General features: G+C 38.4%; 1 protein-coding gene across 1 annotated transcript in view; it reads left to right on the top strand.

The window, feature by feature from the left end:
* Positions 1–24,230, top strand: part of ASXL3 (ASXL transcriptional regulator 3) — a 130,361-nt gene that overhangs the window by 82,797 nt on the left and 23,334 nt on the right. The window contains exons 6-8 of the mRNA XM_050915748.1: positions 599–716; positions 1,644–1,763; positions 6,329–6,492. Coding sequence (XP_050771705.1) covers positions 599–716; positions 1,644–1,763; positions 6,329–6,492 — 402 coding nt within the window. The remainder of the gene's footprint in view (positions 1–598; positions 717–1,643; positions 1,764–6,328; positions 6,493–24,230) is intronic.

Raw genomic sequence — 24,230 nt, 5'->3', positions numbered from 1 at the left:
AAGTCAAGCAGACAGAAGCCAAGTGCTGCAAGGTTTCCAAGATTAGGACTGATTCCCTTCACAAAAATAAATGATTCCTGCCATGTATTTTGTGCAGCACTACTCACGGCTGAGTGAGTGCATCAATACTGTAGTCCTTACATGCTGTACATACTGATGACACTCTGTGTTAACTTGATTGACTGAGCAGTATACTGGAGAGGATGCACCTGCGAGAGATGTACAGACATGCATATTTTTATTCTGGTTTTGAAACATTTATTTTACATTTTTTTTACTTGGAAGTCTTAGTTTCACATTCCATGGGTTATCATGTGCTGTTAAGGTAGAGCAAACAGTTACGTGCTTCTTTGTTGTCAAAACTGTATTGGAAAATGATCTAAGGTGCATCTTCTTTCTCTTTATAACCAAAAGCCTGATTTTATATTTTAAAGGAAAATGACATAAAGGGGACGAGTGTGAAGTCTGGCAAGTCAGTAGCTATGTGAATGATACTTATTTTAAGAGATTCAGTTTAATGGTAGAGAAATGTCTCATGTAATTCACTTATAAGCATTATTTTTTGTTACATTTTTATGTTTTGTTATCGTTTTTGTAGGCTTTAAGACAACAGCAGAAAAGAAGAAATGGAGTCTCAATGATGGTAAACAAGACTGTTCCTCGTGTTGTTTTGACACCATTAAAGGTGTCTGATGAGCAGTCGGATTCACCTTCAGGTAAATAGCTAAAGGACCGTTTGCAAGATCAGCTCTAGTCACAGAGCCTTCCTCTGAATCAGCTGTGTAGCATACAGAATTTGGAACTGCTGAAGTAATGTTTCCACTTGGTGGCTTTGTTTAACGTCTTTATTTCCTTATCAAATCTGGTATCTCACGGATGGAGATTTTTCTTTAATAAAGAACTGAAGGCACACAGTAAAATGACGATTGGTAATAGCAGCAGCTTTAAAGGAATGCAAAGTAACATTTTGTTTGGCTCTGGAACTCTAATGGAGGACCACATGCTGGTATTCAATGCCATAAAAAGGGGAGGGGGGAAAAAAAGGCAAGCTTCTCTGTGAATGTGAATTTGTGTCTCAATTCTGCATTGCAATACTCGGATCCTTTTGTTAGCTTTTCTTCTTCTGGTACCATGCTTATCACTGCAGCATAACCTTAACCTTTAGTTCTGGTGGTTAAGTTGCTTCATTTTAAGAGATTTCTATGTCTATGTTTAACGCAAATAGACAATTGTATTTCCAGGCATATCTCTTCTATAAATGTTTCTTCACAAAGAAATGATCTTTTTTCGCTTTGAGATTGCTTTACTGCCCCGTAGCTTGAGGTTAAAATATTTTTAAAGATATGTCTTGGGTGTTATAGGAAAACATTATTTTTATTAGATCAGTGAACATTTTTATTGACTGCAGTGTTCAGTAAACTTTAGTTTTCAGCACTTAATTGATTTATTGAACTTTTACTTCCATTTCCTCTGATGATGAGGAATCGTATTGTGACCAGAAAGGTGTATTGCCTTTCAGCAAGTAGATACCAATTTTTTTTTTAAATACTATTTTTGTTTTGTTTACAGTGTAGGGGCTGCTGGGAGGATTGTTGGTACAAGTGCATCAGTATCATGTTTGGGGGTTTTTATTTTTTCCTAAGGATCTGAATCTAAAAATGGTGAAGCAGATGGTTCTGATAAAGAGATGAAACATGGGCAAAAGTCTCCAACTGGAAAACAAACAAGCCAGCACTTAAAGAGGTTAAAAAAATCTGGTTTAGGTGAGTAGGAGTAAAATAAATATCTTACTTGTTATTATAATACTGATATTTTTCTAAACTCTGTGTTCTCTTTAAAAGTATTATTTTTCTGGTTTATCTGTCCATTTTTCAAACTCAGCAGCTGACCCTTTCTCAAGAAGGCATCTTTCTGGCTACCTGGAAAATCCATGGGCAATTTTTTTTCCCCCAGAATGCTTTTCTGTAGTTGCTTTTTAAAGTTTGACAGACCTAAGCAACTGCAGGCAGAGAGGTCATTTAGCAACTAGCTCCTGATTGCTGCATTATGATTTTTGGGGTATGGGGGTGGGGTGTAGCAAATATTCTTTCTTCCTGGTAAATTTGTTTGCAGTCTAATATGCATTTATTCCCAAAGATAGTAGCATATTTGCTTACATACCTACCCTGTTAGAAGTTAACCCTCTTTTCTTCATTTGCATTATTCCATGTCATATAGAGATTTGGCATATCGTTTTTGGTTGATTCTCTTTCTTTGGTTGATTTGTTCCTTCAGTTGGATCCTTAATTATTTTGAAGCTACATCTCTTGAGGTGGTAGATACAGTTTCTAGTTTTATTTTCTGTGTTTTTTATCAAGATTCATGGATGATGATCTGTAATTAATGAAGAATTTTCTCTGAAGAGATGCTAAGAGTAAATTCTCAGTAGCTCCATGTGATAGGCAGATTTTCCTGCTCTGCAGGAAATATAATTGGAAATGTTCCCTAAGGAGCAGAAAATGTAGTATTCACTCAGACTCTTGTCTCGGCTAAAGTAAAGTAGAATAATTACATAACTGTTTCTTCATCTTTACAAAGGACTTTTTGCATTCAGCAGACTGCTGAATCATTTAGAGAAGTATTTTGCGATGTGACCATATTGGAAAAGTTAGCAAACAAGCTTTTTGTAGTGGCTGGATCATCCTAAAAATTATTTAATCTCTGTCTTTGTGGTGGTAGGATTGTTCTTCGTTATTAATGATCCAGCCTAGTCCTAGTCTTATAAATAACGATTCTGTAAAATAGCTTGAAGGTGCTTTACTTCCTAAGTATCATAGGTTGGTTGTTAAATATGCTATTGCCAGTTCCTGGCGAACTGTTTCCTGCAAGCCTTACTCTATCACAGCCTCCCATGAAAGTGTGCTTTGCTTTCATATATGATCTTTCTGCAGATTATTCATCAGTCTCAGATGGATAGCTAGTTCTCTATGTTGATCAAATGGCATTATTCAAAACCAAAAATACTCCTTCAGTATTACAACTTTTGCTATGCAAAATAAGTTCAATTTTAGATGATTTCCTGTAACTTTTCTCTACATTTAAGACTGAGATACATAATTTGATGTACACGTTCCTCCCCATCCCCAGATATTTCATCAACTGTTGGCCAGTGGTACCAAATGTAGAGTGAATTCATTAGATTTTTTGTGGATTTCAGAAAAAATCCTCTGGCCTTCTGGGGCTCCACACTTGGAATGCAGGGAACTTTGTGTAAGGTTTAAGGGTTTCTGTTCTTGTACCTGCTGAAACGTTTCTCTTGTGACATAGTATTTCTTGGTATACTGATAGAACAGTTGTTGACCATCTTTGAGAATAGGTCCAGTGTCCTATATAGTGCACGATTCAGTTCCAGACATTGATTGTCTGAAACTCTGCTGATCTGCCCAACATTCACTGCATGTTGTGTTTGTTAGACTTTCTGAGCTCCATTAAATATGATGACTTTTTCCCCTTTTAGTTAACTGATTCTTCTGACTATGTGATTTCTATCCTTTTCCTATTTTTTTTTTATACTTCGATGTAGAACCGTGGTGCTCCCATCCTTTTCATAGTTAATTCTCTATGTTGGAGACTAATCTCTTCTTTTCCAAAGCTGTAAGCCTGAGTTTCTCTCTCATCTTCCAGGTTATATTTCTGATCTGGGCAGTGATCCCCCCAGACTCTGGTAGCAGCTATATAAGGATTCAAAATGTCTTTCTCTGTGGAAAACAATATAAAAAACATTGGCATATGTTTTGTCATAAACTCCTATCAGAGTTACGATTAGCTATGCAGTAGTGGCATAGTCTTGTATTCCAACTACTACTTTCCATGCTACTCCCAAATACTTCGCTAAATCTGATTACAAACTTGAGACCTGCAGTAAAGGTCCTAAATTAGCCATAGGAAGGCTGTAGGAGAGAGAATTTGTTGTTCTTCTGAACAGATTTTGTTTTTTTAAAGTATGGCTATGCTGAGCATCCACAGTGAGCTACTGGCCTATCATCCTAAGAATAGCATACATATTTCTTCCACAAGTTGATAAAACCTCCATAGTAGCCTGTAAGCGGTAGCAAGTCAAATAAATCAGAAAATGTGTGACCCAGGCACACAGAATTAGGTTTGACTTTCTGATACTGTCTTGGGCTTTTCACACTTAAAATATCTGCCACTGAAGGATGTTACTGACTTTGCAGTCATATATCTTGTTTTAGTTTTGATCATCTCTATGTATATGTCTTTCCATAGGATATGAAGCATTAGCTGGGGAAAATGTTACTCCAGTTTGGAGTCACTTGGAAGATGGGGATCTGTATTCTGTATTGGTTAAAGAAAAGAGTATACATACAGGCATTAAAATTGGATGCATCATACTACTTGTGTTACGCTTGGGGACTGTGTTCTTTTTGTGTTTATATTTAGTGGGTGGCACAGATGGTGAGGACAGTTTATTGTGACGCATTCATGAAAATGAGCACTTCTTCCATACAATTGTCCTTTATAACAGGACATTCGTTTGTTTGTAATGGAGTCTTTGCTGTACTGAAATACAGTATGTTGGAAATATGTGTTGGAAAAGGTTATCTTATGCTGAGTGCGAAGTAATCCTTGTCTCATTTGGTTAGTATTGTCTGCTGAAAAGTAAAAGGAAATTGCAAGAATGTTTGTGGGAAGCTGTGGCTGAAGGGGAGCTTTTAGAATTTACAGATCGGCTCCATTTTTTTTCATGTGTACGTTTTGTGGGTGATGTTATAGCCTTTCAGGGGAGACCACTATAGGCCTTCCAAGAAATCTAAAGCATAATAGCATTATTTTTATTAATGTTACTGTTAAGTAGTTTGTAGCATTTGAGAAGTTCCTAATAATCAGTATGCCCAAATTCCCCCATTTGTAAAATATATTTATTCTTCTTAACGTGTCAGTTGTAATCCTGGCTGAGAGGTCCTATGTGAATGCCAAATGCCATCATTGCTTATAGCAGTGGAATATTCTTTTCAATTGCGTTTTTAGAGATTCTACTGGAGTTTGTGTATGGTTTAGTTAAGACCCCTTTTGTAGCATGTTTGAAATATTTGAAAGTACAACAGAACAAAACCTGGAGGAGTTTCCTGGGAGGGGTTAGAAGCTTTTGAGTTTTTCCAGCCACCTGGACTCCCCACTTCTTCCATTTCCATATTGAGTATCATAATATGTTAAGACTGAGAGGAAAAAAGGATTGTAGCAGTATGTATATACCCTGAAGCAGGTAGCAGTAATTGCTCTTTAAGGAGCTTTAAAAAGTATATTTTAAATATTGTCCTAGAAATGATAACAAAATGAGACAAGATGGGACCTCCAGCGGTCATCTAACTTGTTCATCAGTCATAGGGCAAAATCAGTTACACACCTGTCATTCCTGACAGATATTTGTCTAACATATTCTTAAAGACTTCCACTGAGTGAGACTGTAATGCCTCCCTATGGATCTAATCCAGTGTCTCCTTGTCCTTGGTGGTTGAAAGCTCTCTTTTCCCAGTATCGTAACAGAAATATTTCTTGCTGTGCAAGAGTTTAAGCTCGTTACCTTTGCTATCCACTGTGGACAGTAAGAAGACACTGTTCTTTACCCCTGAGCATCAGCCATTTATGTATTTCCCCTTCCCTCTGCTGAGTCTCTATCTTACTCATTCCCAGGTTTGTATTTTTTCTCACAGACCCTGTTTTCTAAACCTCTGATAATTCCTGCTGCTGCCTTCTGTGTGTTGATCATTTTAGATCATAGGTTCTTATGAAAATTCTGGAAAATGCATGTTTTCAGACACTAATTTAACACATTAAATATTCTCATCTATATGATCACTATCTATTCACACAGGCGGTTTTTAGCAGGTGCTATGGGACAAGTTACGTAGGCCATAGTGCACTGCAGATGCAGAGCACGGCAAAAGAGAAGCTCTCCGTAATGATTGATTCACATCAGCCTCATCAAGCAGCCTTTTGCTTGGAAATAGATGCTTATAATTATGGTGATGACACGACAGGAAAATTTTCTGCTACTGCTGGGTTGAGTTGGTCTCTTGAGCTGGAAGTAAGAATATGTCAGCTGTAATGTTGACTGGAACATGGATCCTGTAAGAGCTCAAGAGACAAATACAGGGAATATAAAAGAAGCTGTTAAGACACCTAGAAAAGGCTGTGTTACCCTTCTCAGAATACCATTTCTCTGGAGCTTACTGTATTATACAATAAAAGCTAAAAACTTACAAAGAAGAATTGTTCTTACTCTCTTCCTTTATTTATGTTTAAAGTTATTTCTGTTTATTTACTCCAGGACATTTGAAATGGACCAAAGCTGAGGATATTGACATAGAAACACCAGGATCTATTCTAGTGAACACTAACCTGAGGGCTTTAATAAATAAACACACCTTTGCTTCTTTACCTCAGCATTTTCAACAATACCTCCTGCTTTTGCTTCCAGAAGTAGACAGGCAGGTAAGTAGCATCGTGCAATATTTCTTTCTTTAATGAGACTTTTTTACAGTGTGTTTGCATAGGCTGATTTGATTGACTAGGAATTGTTCCAGGAGAGAATAAGAAGAAAATTTCCATACTTTCTTAGGTAAAACTGTTAGATGTAGAATGACTGTAAAGTTTATCTAAGTATCAACCAACTCCTGCTTCCTTTCTTTCTGAAAACTGTGCAGCTCCCTGATTTGTCTAAACAGAAACTTCCGAACTTGCCAGATTTCTTAATTAGCTTTTCTGCCTGTGGTGTTGAAGATAAACTTCTCATCTTCAAGACTTTATTTACGTTGAGTCTCTTTTCATCTGTGATCTTGCTGGGCACTCTGCCAGCAATGTCCAGGTCAATATTAGTTCTGTTAGTTTCTTTTCCTCCTCACCTTTTACGCATGCCTACGTATGCATCTGCTCAGCTCCAGTGCACTGAATCCATTCATTCACACCTTTGGTAAGGAAGTTCTTGTTCAGAGCACACAGCTGTAGGCTCATATGGGCTGTTAATCAGTTCTGTTGAGGAGAATCATTTGGGGAGTAACAGGGCGGAAATAAAAGTTCAATTTCATGTTGTTTCCTACAATGTTTGATTCTTCCTGCATTTGTTGGTCAGATTGCAGGCTTCTTAGAGCAAGAAAAAAATCTTTCCAGCATGTCTAGCAGTTAAAATAGCAAAGAGAGCCCAAAACAATTTCATTTATGCACTTGCCTCACTTCCGGATTTCAACAGTCTTACAAATTTCAATGGAGAATACCCATGTACTTAATTCAGACACATTAACTTACTCAAATAGGGCATTATAGTTTTTTGCAGATGATCAGTGTCCCTCTTTTTATGTAATAACTAGAGAATGCGGGTCACTTAAATGACTGATTAAAACCTGCATCCTAAATCAGTATGTTAAATGCCATGGCTTCATTTCTTAAACTGTTAGTAGTTAATGTCTACCCCAGTAACACAGGGGAAAGCAATGCAATATGAGACAAAAAAGAGGAAGAAAAATTGTATTGATGTACATTTACTCAGCCTCTTATCAAATTAGATACTGTATGTTGTGGACTAAAATTATGCACTTTGATAATGGAATATTTGAAAAAGAACATTAAAACCAGAGCCACAGGAGAAACAATGTAAACTTATTTATTCTCAAGCTCCCACAAGGCAAAGTCAGTATTGACAAATTTTAAGAGAACCTTTTTCCCTGCTGTAGAACAGATTTTAACTTAGTGCCAAGCAAATATTTTCCTGATAATTTTTTTTTTTCCTCTTTCTAGTTAATTTACCAGAAGAGATAAAAAACCAAATCTGCTAGGTAAAATCATGTTTTCTCTCCAATCATCAAAGATCCCAGTGTTCATGAATTACATTTCAAGTACAGGGGCCTTATTTAGAAGTTTCTTACTTTAAAATTTATTTTTAAAAATGGAGGCTCTAGAACTGACAAGCCATTTACCTTCTTATCAGGGTTCTTACAGCAGAGTTTTTGGCAAGAAAATCAAGAGAATATTTGTTCAATTTAATTATACCTCACTAGTTAAAAGCAATGCATTTCTTTTTAATTTTTATTTCAGAAAGCGTTCACATAATGCATACATTGCGGGTGTTTTTTCAAAGGCCCAATACTACATAATTGGACACTGTTACTTTGCAAGTGAACTAGTCGCAAAAAAACAGTTGCCGTGAGACATTTACAGGTGTCCTTCTGTCTGTTGTCTTCTCACAGCGTTCTGTGGGTTTGTGTAGTATGCCATGTTTTAACATGCGTTTGGAAGATGGAGATTCGTCTCTGGAAGTTTAATGCAAATGTTTGGCCTCTGAGTGTGATAGTTTGAGGATTGTTTTCTGGTGAGGAGTGAAATAGCCCCGAATCTTCACTGCGCAGAGGTCTTAGTAGAGAGAGAATTGCATCCCCTGTCTTGATATCTGAGAATACATCCTTTGCTATACCTAAAGAGTAGCATCCCAGATACGGACTGATGAAAGCAATTGAACTGATATTCTTTTCGTTCCTGTGGCAAGTGGAAAACACCAGTGTAGTGCTCAAGGATCAAGTGAGAGGGAGAGAGAATTCCAGCCAGAGAGCTCTGGTGGGAGTCTCTGGTGTTGGTCACTCCAGCTGGACAAGGCAAGGGTATTCAGTCTTCCTCTTTTATTTCTACTGTCTAAGTCAAATGGGGCATGAGGCAAGCAAAAATGGCGTAAAACTATTCTTTGAGTTAGCTGCCCATCTCTGAGGGTTCAGTTTCATTGTTTTATATTGTCCTTGTTTCGCCTGAGAATTCCTACTCCTGCTCTTCTGGCTCTGAAGTGTTTCCTCCCTGTGCGCTGCTCTGCAGTTGGCTGCTGCTGTCTTCCCCAGAGAAAGCTGCATTTCTGTGTTGTCATGTGGATATAGTATGTGAAGCACTGTAATGAATGGCACTATAAAAATGTAATAGAGTTATGCTATTTGTGTATATATAGTGATCTGTGAAATAAATTACTAATGAAGTGCAGTCTCATTTAGGCTTTATTACTGCTCCACATAGAAGAACCCTATGATGAATGATCCTTTGTCATTTCTGTCATAAACACCATTTTTCTGGGCGGTATAACTCCTCCTCCTTAAATCGTACTGAGCTGAAACTTGTCATGCATATGTCAGTTTGAATAAGCATTTTTAGAAACCATTAGTTAAGGGAGCTGAGGTTTTCTTTTTTTTGCGTGCAAGTGTTTATTATAAATAAATGACTTATCTCTCAACCCTGGTTAGTCTAATATGTTAAAAAAAAGTTCAGGGCCACGTCAGGAGCTTCATGGGATGTGTTTTCTGATTTTTCTTTTGTTTTCAAGTTTTGCGGTTGCTATCGGGGAGCCATGGGAGCCCCTTATGGAACAAGAGCCATAGGAGCCCATGGAACAAAGGGCCTTAGGGAAGATGTCCCAGAATGGAAGAAGTTGAGAACAACTCTGCTGATGTTGGTGCTGTCATTTTTCCTACTCCAGCTAGACTTTTGACAAAGTGGAAGTGTAGGATCATTGCCTTTTTTTTCCTTAGGAAAAGATAAATTGTATCATCAGTTATTCACACTTGAAATTGATTTCAGCTTGTATATTAGTTTAAATTTTATTTCAGTAGCAATGAGGCCTGTGTGTAATTTTCTGTATTCAAAATGCCTATAAAAGAAATTGGAGCAAGTTGGCAGTTATGGTAGATATATTTTATCAAGGATTTTATTTGCTTTCATTTGGGTTCAGAGTAAAATAATATGTGGACATTGTTCAGAGAAGCAGCCATGGCCCAGACTTGTCTATTTAGCAGACTGCTCCAAAATCTTGCATCACTGGATACTGGGAACCTCATGTCTGAAATCTGAACATCCAGATTTTCAGCTCTTTGTTAATCTATATGGACTCAAAGGCTCAAAAACCTTAAAGCTCAGCTGATACAGAAGCCTGTTGGGTGATTCCCCCAGGAGACCTAGATGTCTGAGCTGGCAATAAAGCAAGCATGTAGGTATAGAAACTATGTGGAAAGCAAAGTCTCTGCACAAAAGATTTCAGTTGTCACAAATCCCAGCAAAGTATTTTTCTTTTCAGCTCTAATTAGAACATTCTACAGTGAAGAACAATGGAATTTTCATCAAAGAAATACCTGCTTTAATATTAATACATCAAGCTGATAATTACATGTAACAGAAGCCTTCCTGACCACCTCTCACCAAATATTCATCTTCAAAGCAGAAAGTTTCTCTCTGTATCTAGATTGCTATACTGCATCAGTGCCTCTTTAAATATTAATTAACGTATGCTGTGCAAGGATGAGTAACAGGTCTGTATGACAGGTTGCTGAAAAGGAATGGCAGCTGGCAATATCTTGTCTACACCAGCTTTCCTTGTTGCTGCTACTGGGGAGTCAAATTCCTGCTATTAACGCTGGAGTATGGGCAAAAGGAAGGGAAATAACCCATGTAGTAAGCTTCCAAGAAGAGAAGTGCTGTCTCATCTGAATAGTAGCAGAAAGCATAAGTGATTTTACTCATCCTTAGAGAGCTAAACAAAATGTTCTTTCCTGAATGCTCTGAAAAAATGTGTCTTTCCAGACTCTACAAATGCTTAACAACTTTCTGATCATTGAGAATTTAACTCCCTGTCCTGTATTTTCTCTTCTGGTAATATTGGGTTCTTCTGAGCCTCTTGTGGTTTGCACCTGCCTTGCCCTCTCACATAGGATGGGAATTTTCTCCTGCAAAAACACCCACGAAGGATCTCAAAGCTTCCTCAGACCTGTGTGTTAGGTTGCAGTGCCATTTTATCTGACCAAACCTACTCACGAAGAGCATTTAAAACAGTAGAGGATATCCTAGTAAAAATTGTATCTTGTCTTAGCTTTACTTGTTTTATGAAAGAAATTTAGCAATCTTCTATTTTATTTTCTGAATCAATCTACAGTTTATAGATAGTTGAGGTAGTTACTTAAATTCAAAATTCTAAACTTAAATACTCTTAAGGAAATACTTAAGCCACATAGTATTGCAGAAGTGCCTGTGAATGTTTCAGGTTTCTAGTAAGCCAATCTACTAAAAAGAAAAACATGACGTACAAATCAAAAGATTCTAAAATGGGTCAAAACCCACCTTAATCTCTTTCTTTTAATTTCTAAATCAGTGCATCCCAAAATACTAAATGTCTCTTGGGTCAGTGCCAGTATTGTTGGTATGTAATAACATTACAGCATCCTGTCATTTTAAGGTCAGCACAGGTTCTGTGTTTCTGTCTTGGCCTACTCTATTTAGGTTGGTGCTGGCACTTCCAGGTTGATTAGATCACCTTGCAAAGATTCCCTCTCACCTTGCATTGAAAAAAGGCACAGGTTGATGTCAGTTAGTGATTTTCTCTGTTCTGTTTAAAGTAGTCAGAAGTAATTTTGGGGAGGTTATCTACAGAATTCCATTTCAGAACCTCTTTGCTTTCATGTAGTATGAATCAGCTTAATATCTGTTCCTACCATTTGAGCAATGATAACAAAAGGTAACCGTTGTTTTTGATGTGCACAAATTACTGCTACTCCCAAGCACATGAGTTTGAGTTCTGCAGTGGAGAGCAGGTAATGAATAATACACAAAATTCTTATGCTTGTAAAAGACAAGGAGAGAGGTCTGGTGTCTGCCATTCTGACACTTAGTATTTATTTTATTCTTTGTAATCAAAAGAATGAAATAAATACTATTTAGTATATATCTTACTGTATATTAGTTTTATATTAAAAGAGAGTAAGTGAAGCTTTATTTTCACAGTTCCTTCCTTGTAGCAGTGTAACCATCTTCCTGTTTGCTTTCTTAACTTCATCAGTACTTGAGGATTATATTTGCCATTGGACTTTTCCAGCATTTTCTTTGTAAGACAATGTACTGCAGAAATTAGTCCTGTGTGTATTATTTGCTCTCAGGTTTGTTTTACGTTTCTCTCCATGGAATTATTGTGTAGTAGTAGCTAAATGGTTACCTTATCTTACTTAGCTGCCTTTTCTGCTAATACTGCAAGCTTTTAGCTGTCCTTTTCAATTCTCTATCATCAGTAGCTTTCAAATATTATGTTCCTGTAAATGTTTGAGTTTTACACTGAAATAGTTTTAGGGTTATGACAAAAGCATTTAGTTCAGAGGAGAACACTTGCAATAGAAGGTTAAATGTAACATATGTCTTCTGCACCTAAGCATATTTAAAAAGCTGTTAAATTGGCACCCCTGTGTGTGTAGTAATTGAAGGTCATTTTATGTCACATTTCTCCCTTTAACTGGCATTTTTTCTTTGGTTTTATTGGTTAATGTGGATAGCATGGCATTGTTGTAATGTGCTTTATTTGTACAGCTTTATTAGGGTAGTTTTAATACAGGTATCGTATAGACTAGATGGATGAAGAAATTCCAAAGCATTTAAGCTGCCTTTTCAATAAGATTCTGGGGCTCTGATTCCTGAGCTCAACTAGCCAGGGGTGTTCAGAGAGGTACTACCCCCAGCTGGCCTCTCTGTCCTTGTGCTGCAAGTTAATACCTTTTTTACCAAACGCAGCTGTGTGGATGGTGTATCTGCACATTTCACAGTCATGTATTAACAACAAACATCAGTTTCACTTTACATGAGTTGAAGGCTTAAGGATTTTACTTCAAAATCCCTGTTGGCTTTAGCTATAGGAATACTCTTTTAGCTTCCCTAGTGCAGTCCAGTAAGGCTCACTGCAATTGCATTGCAATCTGGCTGCTCTGATTGATGTGGTAATGGAATTCTTGTTTGCTTGTTTGCAATAATCCGTAGAGGTCCTCCTCAATATCAGTACTTCTACATATGTGAATAGGAAGCTTTACATTTTTTTATTAAGTGGCATGTTTTTGTATTTCTTTCTGCAGGCTTGGTCACTGTATTTCAGAAGTGTGAATCAGTGTTTTCCACCATGCCACATCCATGTTGTGGAAGTTCTTGTTTCATTTCTAAAGCCCTAGCTAGAAGCTCTTGTCACACTTAAACCATGTCTCACCTTTACGAACAAGTTTTGCAGAGGTGTTAACAGAACTATTGCAATTGCTTTTGTCTGTAGCAAGGCTCAACTCAGTTAGAACATCTAGTAGGACACAGCAATGGTGCTGTGCCCACTGAAAGCTGAAAATACAAGAGCCACAGCTGTCTCTGCAGCATCCTTTTCCATAAGTCCTTCTGGTGTGTGAGAGGCCCTGTGCTCAGGGTTGTTCTTCTGATGCAAACTACTGAAGCTTTTGTTCCCCTCTCCTTCCCTCCAAACAAATTTTATGAAGTACAGTGCACAGCTGTTAGTGCTTAAAAAAAGAGGACCTTGTATGCAATACCAGTTCCATTTACATTTGACAGAATTATTAGTACTTTAAAAAGAGAAAAGAATTGATAAAACACCTCCCTTCCAGTGGGAAAGTACTTGCACAAGTGCCTTTTTAAGAGACGTTGTGCTAGGAACTGTGTTATGAGAGTATAACTAATATGTGGACATAAATTGTAACATATATGGACAGAAGGGACTGGCATGCTTCAAATTATGTGGCTATTAAGGATGCATTGCACTACTGCAGTGTGTAGTGTTTCAACTGTTCCTCCCTTGCAAAGTGCTAATAATAAAGTGAGATGAGTTGGTCTGCAGTGCCTCCAGTGTTGCCACTGTAGGGCTGCACTGGAATTAGGTGGAGAACAGAACATTCCTTACAGTTCTGAATCTGAAGACAGCCAAAGACTTGAAACAGAATGTTGGATGCAGGTGCAGTGAAGAGAAGAGCAAGCAGAAGTGATCCATCCATGCTTCTGCCGCAGTCTCTCTCCCTCTCTTCATCCTTTCTTTCTCCCTCCCCCTCCCCCTCTCCCTCCCCCCCCCCCCCCCCAGTATATTTGTTTTGCTTAAATAAAAAAGGGGAAAAGAGATTGAGGGGGGTTTGCCTAATTATTTCAGAACATTGCTATTCTTTGTCTTTGAATTATTTAAACTCAAATTTCCCTTAGCTTGTTCTCTCTTGTGTTAAGGACATATAGCCATTTTTTTGCATAGGAGAGCAACGTTTTCTAATGCCTAGAGAAAAGGGATTGGATGCAGGGTTTTTGTTTATGACACTCATCAAAAATGTCTGACTAATTTTAGATGTTTACATGTAACATCCCCTCACCTTCTGCCTTTCAGGGTGAAAGGCATATGTGTTTTATTTTTATCAAAAGCTAGATGAATAGACCCTGGCTGTTTACATGTCTTTTTCTGCACCTTCCCCAACATATGAGCATTGTTGGATAATTTAATAATGTTTCACTTTCTCAAAGCCTCCAAGCATCTTTTTTTAAACAAGTTTCATACATGCTTGCCTTGATCACAATCTATGTATGTTTTTCTATTTTACCTTTTTTTCCCAGGCTTATGTGCCTCTTCTAGTACCTTTATAAATACTTGCTGTTTGTTGCGTGTTCTGACATGCTTGGGATTGGGGCTTGTATGATGGATGTAATAGAAAAATAAATTTTAATTGTAATTTCTATAATTTGAATGCAGTTAGAAGGTACTGTTTGCTACCTCTTCTGGTTTTCCTTATATTTTACTTGGTTTTTGCTTCATTTTAAAACATGCTTTATCTTTTCATTTTGCCAGATTTATTATTCTCCTTAAATTCTTCATTTAATTTCTTGCATCTGAGCTCAACCAGATTGGATTCTATTGTCTTTTTTGACACTACAGTGTACTGGAATGAATATAGCTATCCCACTTGTCTTCTTGATTTAGACAAGGTCTAAATTAACAAGTCACATTTCATTTTGAAAACATATGTTTGCAATTCTTCAGTCTTACTCGGCATATTTCCCACTTTAGTGAAGATGGAAAAGGTCTTTGTTTCTTTCTTTAAAAGACTCTTCTTCCTTTTCTCCTCTTGTCTGAAGCAATTATTCCTGTACTAGTAGATATTTTCTTTTTCATCCTTTGATGTTTTACTTCTAAGTTTAGTCTGGTTATTTTTTAAAGGACTAAAGTAATATTCAGAATTACTTTAACCATCTGTCTTCAGAACCTGCCTTTTCATTTTGTATTCAGGACAAACTGTTTATGTTATGTTGATGATCAGCTGGGAATGGCAAAAGTTTTTCTTATAAGGATTGATATTTTCATAATCAGGACTAAATAAAATTTAGCCGTATTCTGGGTCAGGTTATACTCTACTGTGAAAAGGTGAGACCCATGGAAGAGAGATTATACAGAGTGAACATTAGCACTCAAGTTGTATTACATCAGAATTGCTGTGAGAGACATAGTGTAAGCTGGTATCTTTCCATGTCACCTACCTAAAACATGAAGTTGGGGTGGCTGAGTTTATTGTTCTGGGAGCAGCTCTTAAGTCAGATCCATGTATTGCCATCTACTGTATTCCTTTGTGTTGGATGTATCTGTCTTATCATTCGTGTACTTCTCAGCTTTACTGTAACTGTTTAGTGGTCACAACAGCAAAAAGATCCTGCTAGTTGCATCTTGTCAGAAGCAATTTTCTTATACTCCTGTTTGCCTACTTTAAACTCAGAACGTCTTCCATTGTTGGCTTTAAATACATGGAAACTGTTTTAAGAAAGGGTAGATTTTTCTTCAAAGTTATAGCACTGTGTGTAAATGTATGCATGTATTTTTGTGTTTGAGATGAGCCTCTGAGTGTTCCTTATCTTCAGGCAAAGAAACAGTTGCTATCCTTTTGTCTCTGTGTTTTTGTGCAAGCCCTGTCTGTTTTTTTAAATGTTCTGTAGCTTCCAACTGCATTACTTCTTCCACATTCCTACCATCTGTGTCCTCAAGACCTGAAATCATAATTTTGTATTAAACTTGGTAATTACCAACTCCTTTACTATTCATTCCCCTCCCTTTTTTTGCTCTTCTCCAATATTATACTGTGCCGTTCTCTGCACATGTTTCTCTTTCCTTTTTTTATGTATATCAAAACCATTGACGAAAATTTGCTTCTCTTGAGAAAAGACAGGCAGAGAAGACAAGGGGAGTGGTTGCCCTCAAGGGGAGCAGCGTATGTGTATGGAGCTCTTCTATAGGGTGGATTACAGTCTGTTTCAGATCTTAGGGGTCAGGGTCAGAGGAGAGGCGAGTGGCGTGGATGTCATTGTGATGGGAGTTTGCTAGACCATCCGATCTAACTCAGCACTGGTAAGGCCACACCTAAGGTACTTTGTCCAGTTTTGGGCTCCCCAGTAGAGAGAGATGGAGCTACTGGAGACTACAGTGAAGGGCCATTGAGAGGATTAAGGGACTGGAGCATCTCTCATGTGAGGAAAGGCCTTTGAGAGCTGGGACTTAACCTAGAGAAGAGAAGGATCAGGGGGAATCTTACCAATGTGTATAAATACCTGAAGGAAGGGTATGACAGGACCAGAGGCAATGGGCACAAACCAAAAGACAGGAGGTTCCATATGAACATAAGGTAAAACTTTTTTTAGTGAGGGCACAGGTTGCCTAGAGAGGTTGTGGATTCTCCATCCTTGGAGATATTCAAAAGGCATCTGGACATGGTCTTGGGCAACTGCCTCTAGGTGACCCTGCTTGAGCAGGGGGCTTGGACAAGGTGACCACCTCCAGAGGTCCCTTCTAACCTCAACTATTCTTTGATAGGGTGAGGAAGTAGATAAACTCTTCTTTCAATAGCTTGAGGAGGTCCGTATCACAGACCTGATTCTTATGGGGACTTCAACCTCCCTGCTATCACTAGAAGGGCAACACAATGGAATGCAAACAGGGAGATTTCTGGAGAGTGTCAGGGTACTTCTTGACTCTGGTAATGGAGTAGGCAACTGGGGGTGATGCACAGGTGGATCTTCTGTTCGATAGCATAGAATAGCTGGTTGGGGGTGTAATAATAAATGACCGCGCTAGCTGTAGCTATAGTGACTGTGAAGTGGAGTTCAAGATCCTGAGGGGAGTGAAGAATAAGTAGTAGTAGCCTGAACAAAGAAAATTTGGGACCGTTGCTGAATGGGGTGTGTGATTTAATGACTATGAACACATATACAGCTGACATAATGCCTTCTTTGCCTCCATTTTCACCAAGATCTCCCAGGCCTCTGAGCTTTGTAAAAGCGTTCAAAGAGGAGAACTGGCAGCAGTGGATAAGGACCAAGTCAAGATTACTTGCGAGAACTTGACCCATAGAAGTCCATGGGACACAACAGACTGCATCCAAGGGTGCTGAGAGAGCTGGGTAATGTCTTTGCAAGGCCACTCTCTATCATCTTTGAAAGGTCCTGGAGATCAGGGAAGGTCCCCAATGACTGGAGAAAGGAAATGTTGCACCCATCTTCAAAAAAGGCCAAAAGAACCCTGGGGTCTTGGTAGGCAGCAAGTTAAATACGAGCCAGCATTGCACCCTGGCAGTAAAGAAGGCTGGCAGTATCCTGGGCTGAATGAGCAGGACTACCGCCAGCAGGTCAAGAGAAGTGATCATTGATACCCTTTCTTTCAATAAAGACATTGACATATTGGAGCAAGTCCAGTGGAGGGCTACCAAGATGGTTAAGGGGCTGTAGCACAGGAGAGCTGGATTTGTTCACACAGGAGAAGAGGAGGCTGCGACGGGATCTCATGGCAGTTCACAGCTAGCTAACGGAAGGTTGTAAAGAAGACAGAGCTCTTCTTGGAGGCATATAGTAATGGCATTAGAGGCAATGGAAACAACCTGAAACATGGGAAATTCTGATTTGATTATCAGGAAAAATATTTTCACAGCAAGAGTGGTTGAGCACTGGAAGAGGTTGTCCAGAGAGGCTGTGAAAGCTCTCTTCTCGGAGATACTCTGAACTCAAGTGGGCAAGGCCCTAAACAAGCTGCTCTAAGTGGAATGGCTTTGAAAACTTCACGACCTCTGGAGGTCATGCCCAACCCACATGATTCTATGTATGATTCTGTAGGTGATATCTACTGCTTTTTCCTCAGACCTATCAGAGAAAGCATTTAGATTGATGTGATGATTTCTTCTTGAGAGCTCCATCCTGGTTGGTGCTCATTTCTTTGTAATCATCTGGGTTCTTTGTTGCATTATTTCCCATTTTTTTCCCCAGGATTTGAAATCTGTGTTATGTATGTGTGAAAACCTGGAGAAGTACAAACACAGCATGTTAGCTGTTCAGTAACAGGCTAGCTCTTTAATGTGATTTAAGAAGATTTGTTAGTGTTCATGTTTTCCTTTGTTAGTATATCTCATTTTTTGCATAGCCTCTGATTTTTATCCCCATCTGAAGTGTATTATTGTAGTTTAATAACACAGCCAGGTTAGTACTTTCAATATGGTTCTTTCTGGTCTTGGAGATTAATGAAAAGCTTGTGCTTGAAACTGATAGGTTCCTGTCTCTTTTTTTTTTTCCCCTACACTGACATAATTTGCAAGGGTGTACTTTGCCCTAGCATCATTTCTGTAAAGAATTTACAGAATTTTTAATTTCTTGAATCAAGCTTGAGCAGCTACTAATTAATAATTTATTGAAGTCCAGTGTTTTTATTTTGCTGTTCATTGTGTAGCAGCTTGCATTCAAGACTTTTTTTTTTTTGCTATTCTCAACTTTCCTGTTGGGGCCCCTCACACAGTTTTTTTTTAGGGCCTGGTAGTGCCACTGGTTTATCCCCATATAGTTCCTTTTTCTGGACCTCCAAACTCTGCTTCCCTGCCAGTTCTGAGGGAAGTATGAGTTATCTATCACACCTACAGGTACTTCCTGTGGACTCTTGAGCTCTGTCTTTTTGTGGCCATTTCCCTTACCGTGTGAGGTTTACCCAAAAGTTCAGAGGTAGTCCAACACTGAGGAGTTCTATAGTAGGGCAGTCTAAGCTAGACATTGAAGCTTAATGATGGCAGTGGGGCTGCTCTCATGAGATCTCACCTGGAGTACTGCATTCAGCTCTGGGGCCCCCAACATAAGAAGGACATGGACCTGTTGGAGCAAGTCCAGAGGAGGACCACAAGGATGATTAGGGGGCTGGAGCACCTCTCCTATGAGGAAAGGCTGAGAAAGATGGGGTTGTTCAGCCTGGAGAAGAGGAGGCTCTGGGGAGACCTTATAGCGGTCTTCCAGTATCTAAAGGGGGCCTACAAGAAAGCTGGAGAGGGACTTTTTAGAAGGGCATGTAGTGATAGGACAAGGGGTAATGGCTTTAAACTGAAAGAGGGTAGATTTAGATTAGATATCAGGAAGAAATTCTTCACTATGAGGGTGGTGAGGCACCTGGGAATAGGTTGCCCAGAGAAGTTGTGGATGCCCGCTCCCTGGCAGTGTTCAAGGCCAGGTTGGATGGGGCTTTGAGCAACCTGGTCTAGCAGAAGGTGTCCCTGCCCATGGCAGGGGGGTTGGAACTAGATGATCTTTAAGGTCCCTTCCAACCCAAACCATTCTATGATTCTATGATTTAGTGTAGAAAAGCATACACAGTTTTGCACTGGAAATGATGATGATATGGGTTATTCCATTGCTAGTTTCTAAATCAGATTTGAAAAGAAGATATGGTCATGATTATGGGCAGCTCAGCAGAAACATCTGTTCGGTCAACCTTTAAGCAAGAACAACAAGGAGGCTGCACTAAAGAAAATACCCTTTCATTAAATAAATAGTATTGTCACCATCTTGAATATTAATCATGGCCAGTTCACTTCAGAAGCTGTGGAGAGAATCTGGAGAAAGGCACCAAAATTTACATGAGCCATAAAAAAATTTCTAAAGAAAAATTACTGGATTTGGGCTTTTTAATCTACCGGAACCAAATTAAATGTGAAGAGTGGCAACTTTAATAACAATCAAGTGCTGTATTTCATACAATAGGCAACTAACCCATGGAAGTCTTTTGCATACTAAAAGTTAACATTGATTGCTGGCAGAGTTTAACTGATACAAATAGAAGATGGTGGGTGCATATATATGAGTAGTAGCCACAGTTATATCAAATGGACTGAAGTATTTATGTAAAATAAAAATCCCCTTTTTCAGTCGTATGCCAGCTAAGCTAAATAGAATTAGAAATCTTTTATTTGACAGCTTTCCTAGTAATTGGCTATTATGTGATCTTTCACAAGCTTTATCTACATTATCTGTTCCTTGCAATTATCAAGGGTTAGTTCGACCTCTGATTTTATCTGGTATTGTTACCATATGCTACCACTCACATATTAGTGACTGCTGAAAAATGTAGTATCTTTGCTTAACATTGAGTTGTGTAGCAGAAACACTATCATCAGAAATGCAGCCATTGTTTAACAGAACTTACAGATTTTTTGTGACAACTACAGCTGCTTTTCCTTTTCTTACCCAAACGCATTCACACTCATTCTCTATTAGAGACTTACGAACTGTTAGAGCATCCTTTTAGTTTGGTCCCATTTATCACAATCTCTTTGAATGGTAGTTGTATAAGTGGAAAAATGACTTTTAGATAGGTAATGGCATACTTGAACAGTCAGCAGTATTCTATAGGAAATGGAGAAACTTCCTCAAAGATTTTCATGCTAGAAATACATGCAAGTTCACTTAAAAGTATTTTTCAGATGGATAGAAGTTAAGTTTTGTAATTGCCAACTGTTACTTGACAGGGAGAGCTCTAGCTATGGAGAACTCCTTGACATAACTGGTTCCCAGATCATTAGCCAAAGTAATGAACAGGAGAATCATTGTTTTGCATTGTATATAGAATTTAGGCTTATATAAGTGCAAGCAGATCTTATTAGAGTTTCTGAAGATTATGTCAGTCAGAAATTAAACAGTCCAGAGACTGACAAGAGCACATATAGTAGTAAGCTCTGTTCCCCTTTTTAGTGCCTTGTCCATTTTGCGATGGTAGCATTTTTTTCCAGAAAACATTGGTATGGACAAAGCATATGGCCTTATAATACTACTCTCTGCAGCCATTCTGCATTTCCCAATGATAATTTCTGGCTCTTGGGCTTAGTGAGAAGTCTGTTCTACAGGGATGCCACACACAGCCTCAAGAACAGAAAGTATCTTAACTTGGCTTTTAATATACCTCAAGCTATCAACTGCTAGCAAAGGAGTTGCTGATGAGTGAGTAAGGCTCCTTCCAGCCATCATGAAGCATAATTGTGATTGCTGATACGACGGGTTTGTGTTTGAGAAGATGGTTCCAGAAACTGAGAGAGTGTGTCCACAATACAAGCAGAGCCAGAAGACAGTGCAATGCTCCATGCTATGACATCCATTTAAGATATTTTGGAACTAATTGCAATCTAAGGTTTAAATCACATGCAGGCAAAGCTAAGCCATTATCTTATGAAATGGCAGTGTTTCTGAAGGTCATTCTGTCCAAATGAGTGGTTGTTTCAGATATGAATTATGAGCTGTGGTCAGTTACACTAGATTGCATAGAGTGACTCCATTGGAAGGGCATTAAGAGGCTAGAGGCCTGGAAGACAGAATGCAAGGACAGACTTAAGCACCTTTCTTTAAAAAAAGGAGGTTGGCAATTGGTCAGAAGAGAAATGCATGCAAGAGTGCTTTTAGTTTTCTTTTTAATGATGATGTAATAGATGGCAATTTGATATACCATCCTTTAGCTTTGTAAACTGTGAAACACTGTTACTAATTTATTTTTAAACTTCTTTAGCATCTTTTATATCTTAACATAGAAAATATGCAAAGAAAGGACAATTTATCTAGTCTTCTCTACACTAAGGCAGAATCAACAATGTCTGTTTTTCTTGATAGATGTTACCTAAAAGTTTTTTTGGCTGTTCAGTGATGGAGAATTCACAGCCTCTCCAAATAAGTCTAGTGCTTCATTGTTTTCACTGTTAGAAAGTTTTCTCCTCAGTGTCTAATCTGAATCTCTCTCGCTGCAATTCTGACTATTATTCTTTGTTCAGTTCGGCATCTACTTGGAGAGCATGGAGATTACTGTGTTCATTTTGCAATAGCCTTCAAACACGAAGGCGGTAACCCATTCCCCATCTCCCTGTTTCTTTTTCTTGAGAAGCAGCCCTTATTAATACAGTCTTTGTACATCTAGGACCTTAAATTGGTGCTCAGCCTCATTTTTCTCCTTTGGACTTTGTACCAGTTCTGAGTTGCAACAATCAAAATTGAACATATTACTCCAGCTCAAGTGATAAGTAACATGAAGGAGAGCAGAACTGATTTCTGTGTTTTTACACAGTACTTCCATTTATAACTTCCAGTGTTGTGCTCACCTGCTTTGCAATTTTATAGCAAGGTTGACTTATATTCAGTTTGTGATCAGCCCATGTGCTCATAAGCCACAAGTACTTTTCTACAGAAGCACTGCATAGCCACTTAGTTTCTTCGTTTTGTATTTTTCTAGTTATGTATTACTACAAGAATCTGAAACTTTGCATTTGCCACTGTTGCAATGCCCTACTTGTCCCTATTGTTTCCAAAGTAATTCTCAAATCCATCAAGAGAATTCTGAATTTCAGTTGCAGATTTTAGTGTACTCAGTCCCTCTCTGACTGATGTTATTTGCAAATTCCTTCCATTTTTTTATCATGCCCCTGAAATACAGCCTCCCAGTTGATAATAAATAAACAACAGTTCCCTAAGAGATCTGAGTAGTTCTGTAGCCACCTAATTACGATTTATATATCCTAGCTTTGCTTAAGAAAATGTCATGTGACGCAGCATTGTTAAAATCAAGATATAAAACCTGTGCTGTTTCTCTTCTATCACAAGGCCTTTTATGCTGTCAGAAAGAAAATAGACTGACTTGACGTGACCTATTCTTGACAAATCCATGTTGGCTGTTGCTCAAGTCTTTGTTAACTTCCAGGCAGTTGTGTATAGTGTGATATCTTGTGCTTTAATCATTGCACATATTCTCCAGAGCTTGAAGACGGGGGGGCAAGCAAGATATTTAAACATAGGCTTCTTGTGTCAATTGAGATGTGCTGCGGTATGTACTCTAGTACCCAACTTCTTCAAAAGGTTATAGGTCCCCTGTAGGTTCTGGGTTGTATCTGCCCAGAATGTGTCCATGTGAATATCTTAGGACACCCTAGGGCATCTCAAAAAAGAATCAGTTATCTGTGTGTAGGCCATAGAGATCTTCTGAAGCTGGCTTAGTCTGTAAGTCCTTAGCTGTGCTTATCCCCTTCTTTAGACACAGGTGACACATACATGATGTATACATACAGCTAGCACATATAATTTTGCAGTTATCCTCTTCACTGCTCTGAAATCCGTCTTTTAACAGTTCTGAAATAGATTCATAACTGGGCATTTAACAGGCTAGTCTATCAAGCCCAGATGATTTGAATACCTTTAAGTAATATTTATTCAGCTCCTTGCTTGTTCAAGGGTGAGATCTTACCCTTTTGCCTTTTGTTGCTGGTATTAATTGTATGAAGCACCTCAATGCAGCAGATTTGTGGTGAAGATGCATGCAGAAAAGGCAGTATGAACATTAGCTTTGTCTCCCTATCCCTCTAGTTTTTCCCCTGTGTTGCACAGTGGACTAACTTTTTCTTTCATCATCTTCTGGCTCCTAATGTACTTCAGGAATTATTTCTTCCTGAGTTTGATGTGTCCCTTGCCAACTGTGTCTAATTTTGACCCATTATACCATGTTCTGCTGTGGTATTCTTGCTTAGTAGGTTGACCTCATTTCCATTCCCTGCATGCTGTGAGATCAGCAGTGAGGTCCTAACTAAGACAATGTGGTCTTATTGTACAATCCCCATTATTCCTTTGCAGGAGCCTTTGCACTCCATGTGGTCAGTATTGTTTATTTAAAGAACTGTGAGGTTTCTTTAACTCCTTTTTTACTAGCACCATGTTCTTGGGGATTCTTCCAACTAATTCTGCATTTATGAAAGTATGCCTACTTGAAACACGTTTTTTTTTATTCTGTTGTCATTTCTTCTTTTTTTCCCAAACAAGCTTTAGTCTTTTATATTACTATCAGTCATATGAATTATCAGATCTCCATTTTGCCAATTAAGTCAAAATCTTGATTGTCAACTGAATCTTCCAAGTCCTCCTACGTACCATTTGTAGTTCTTGCATTAGTGTTCAACTATCAAAGACTGAGATAAATGTACCACTGTCATCACATTGACCCCTTCTTTAACCCCTCTTTTTATAAATAAACTTGTTTTGGCAGTGGTCCACAGAACAGTATTTTATTTTATTTGATTTGCCCATACTATTGGGCCACATATATAAATACACCATTCAAATTTTGGAGA

The sequence above is a fragment of the Gymnogyps californianus genome, chromosome 2, assembly GCF_018139145.2.
Source record: "Gymnogyps californianus isolate 813 chromosome 2, ASM1813914v2, whole genome shotgun sequence".
Classification (NCBI taxonomy): domain Eukaryota; kingdom Metazoa; phylum Chordata; class Aves; order Accipitriformes; family Cathartidae; genus Gymnogyps; species Gymnogyps californianus.
The sequence above is the reverse complement of the archived record's forward strand: the minus strand, read 5'-3'. Positions and strand labels throughout refer to the sequence as shown.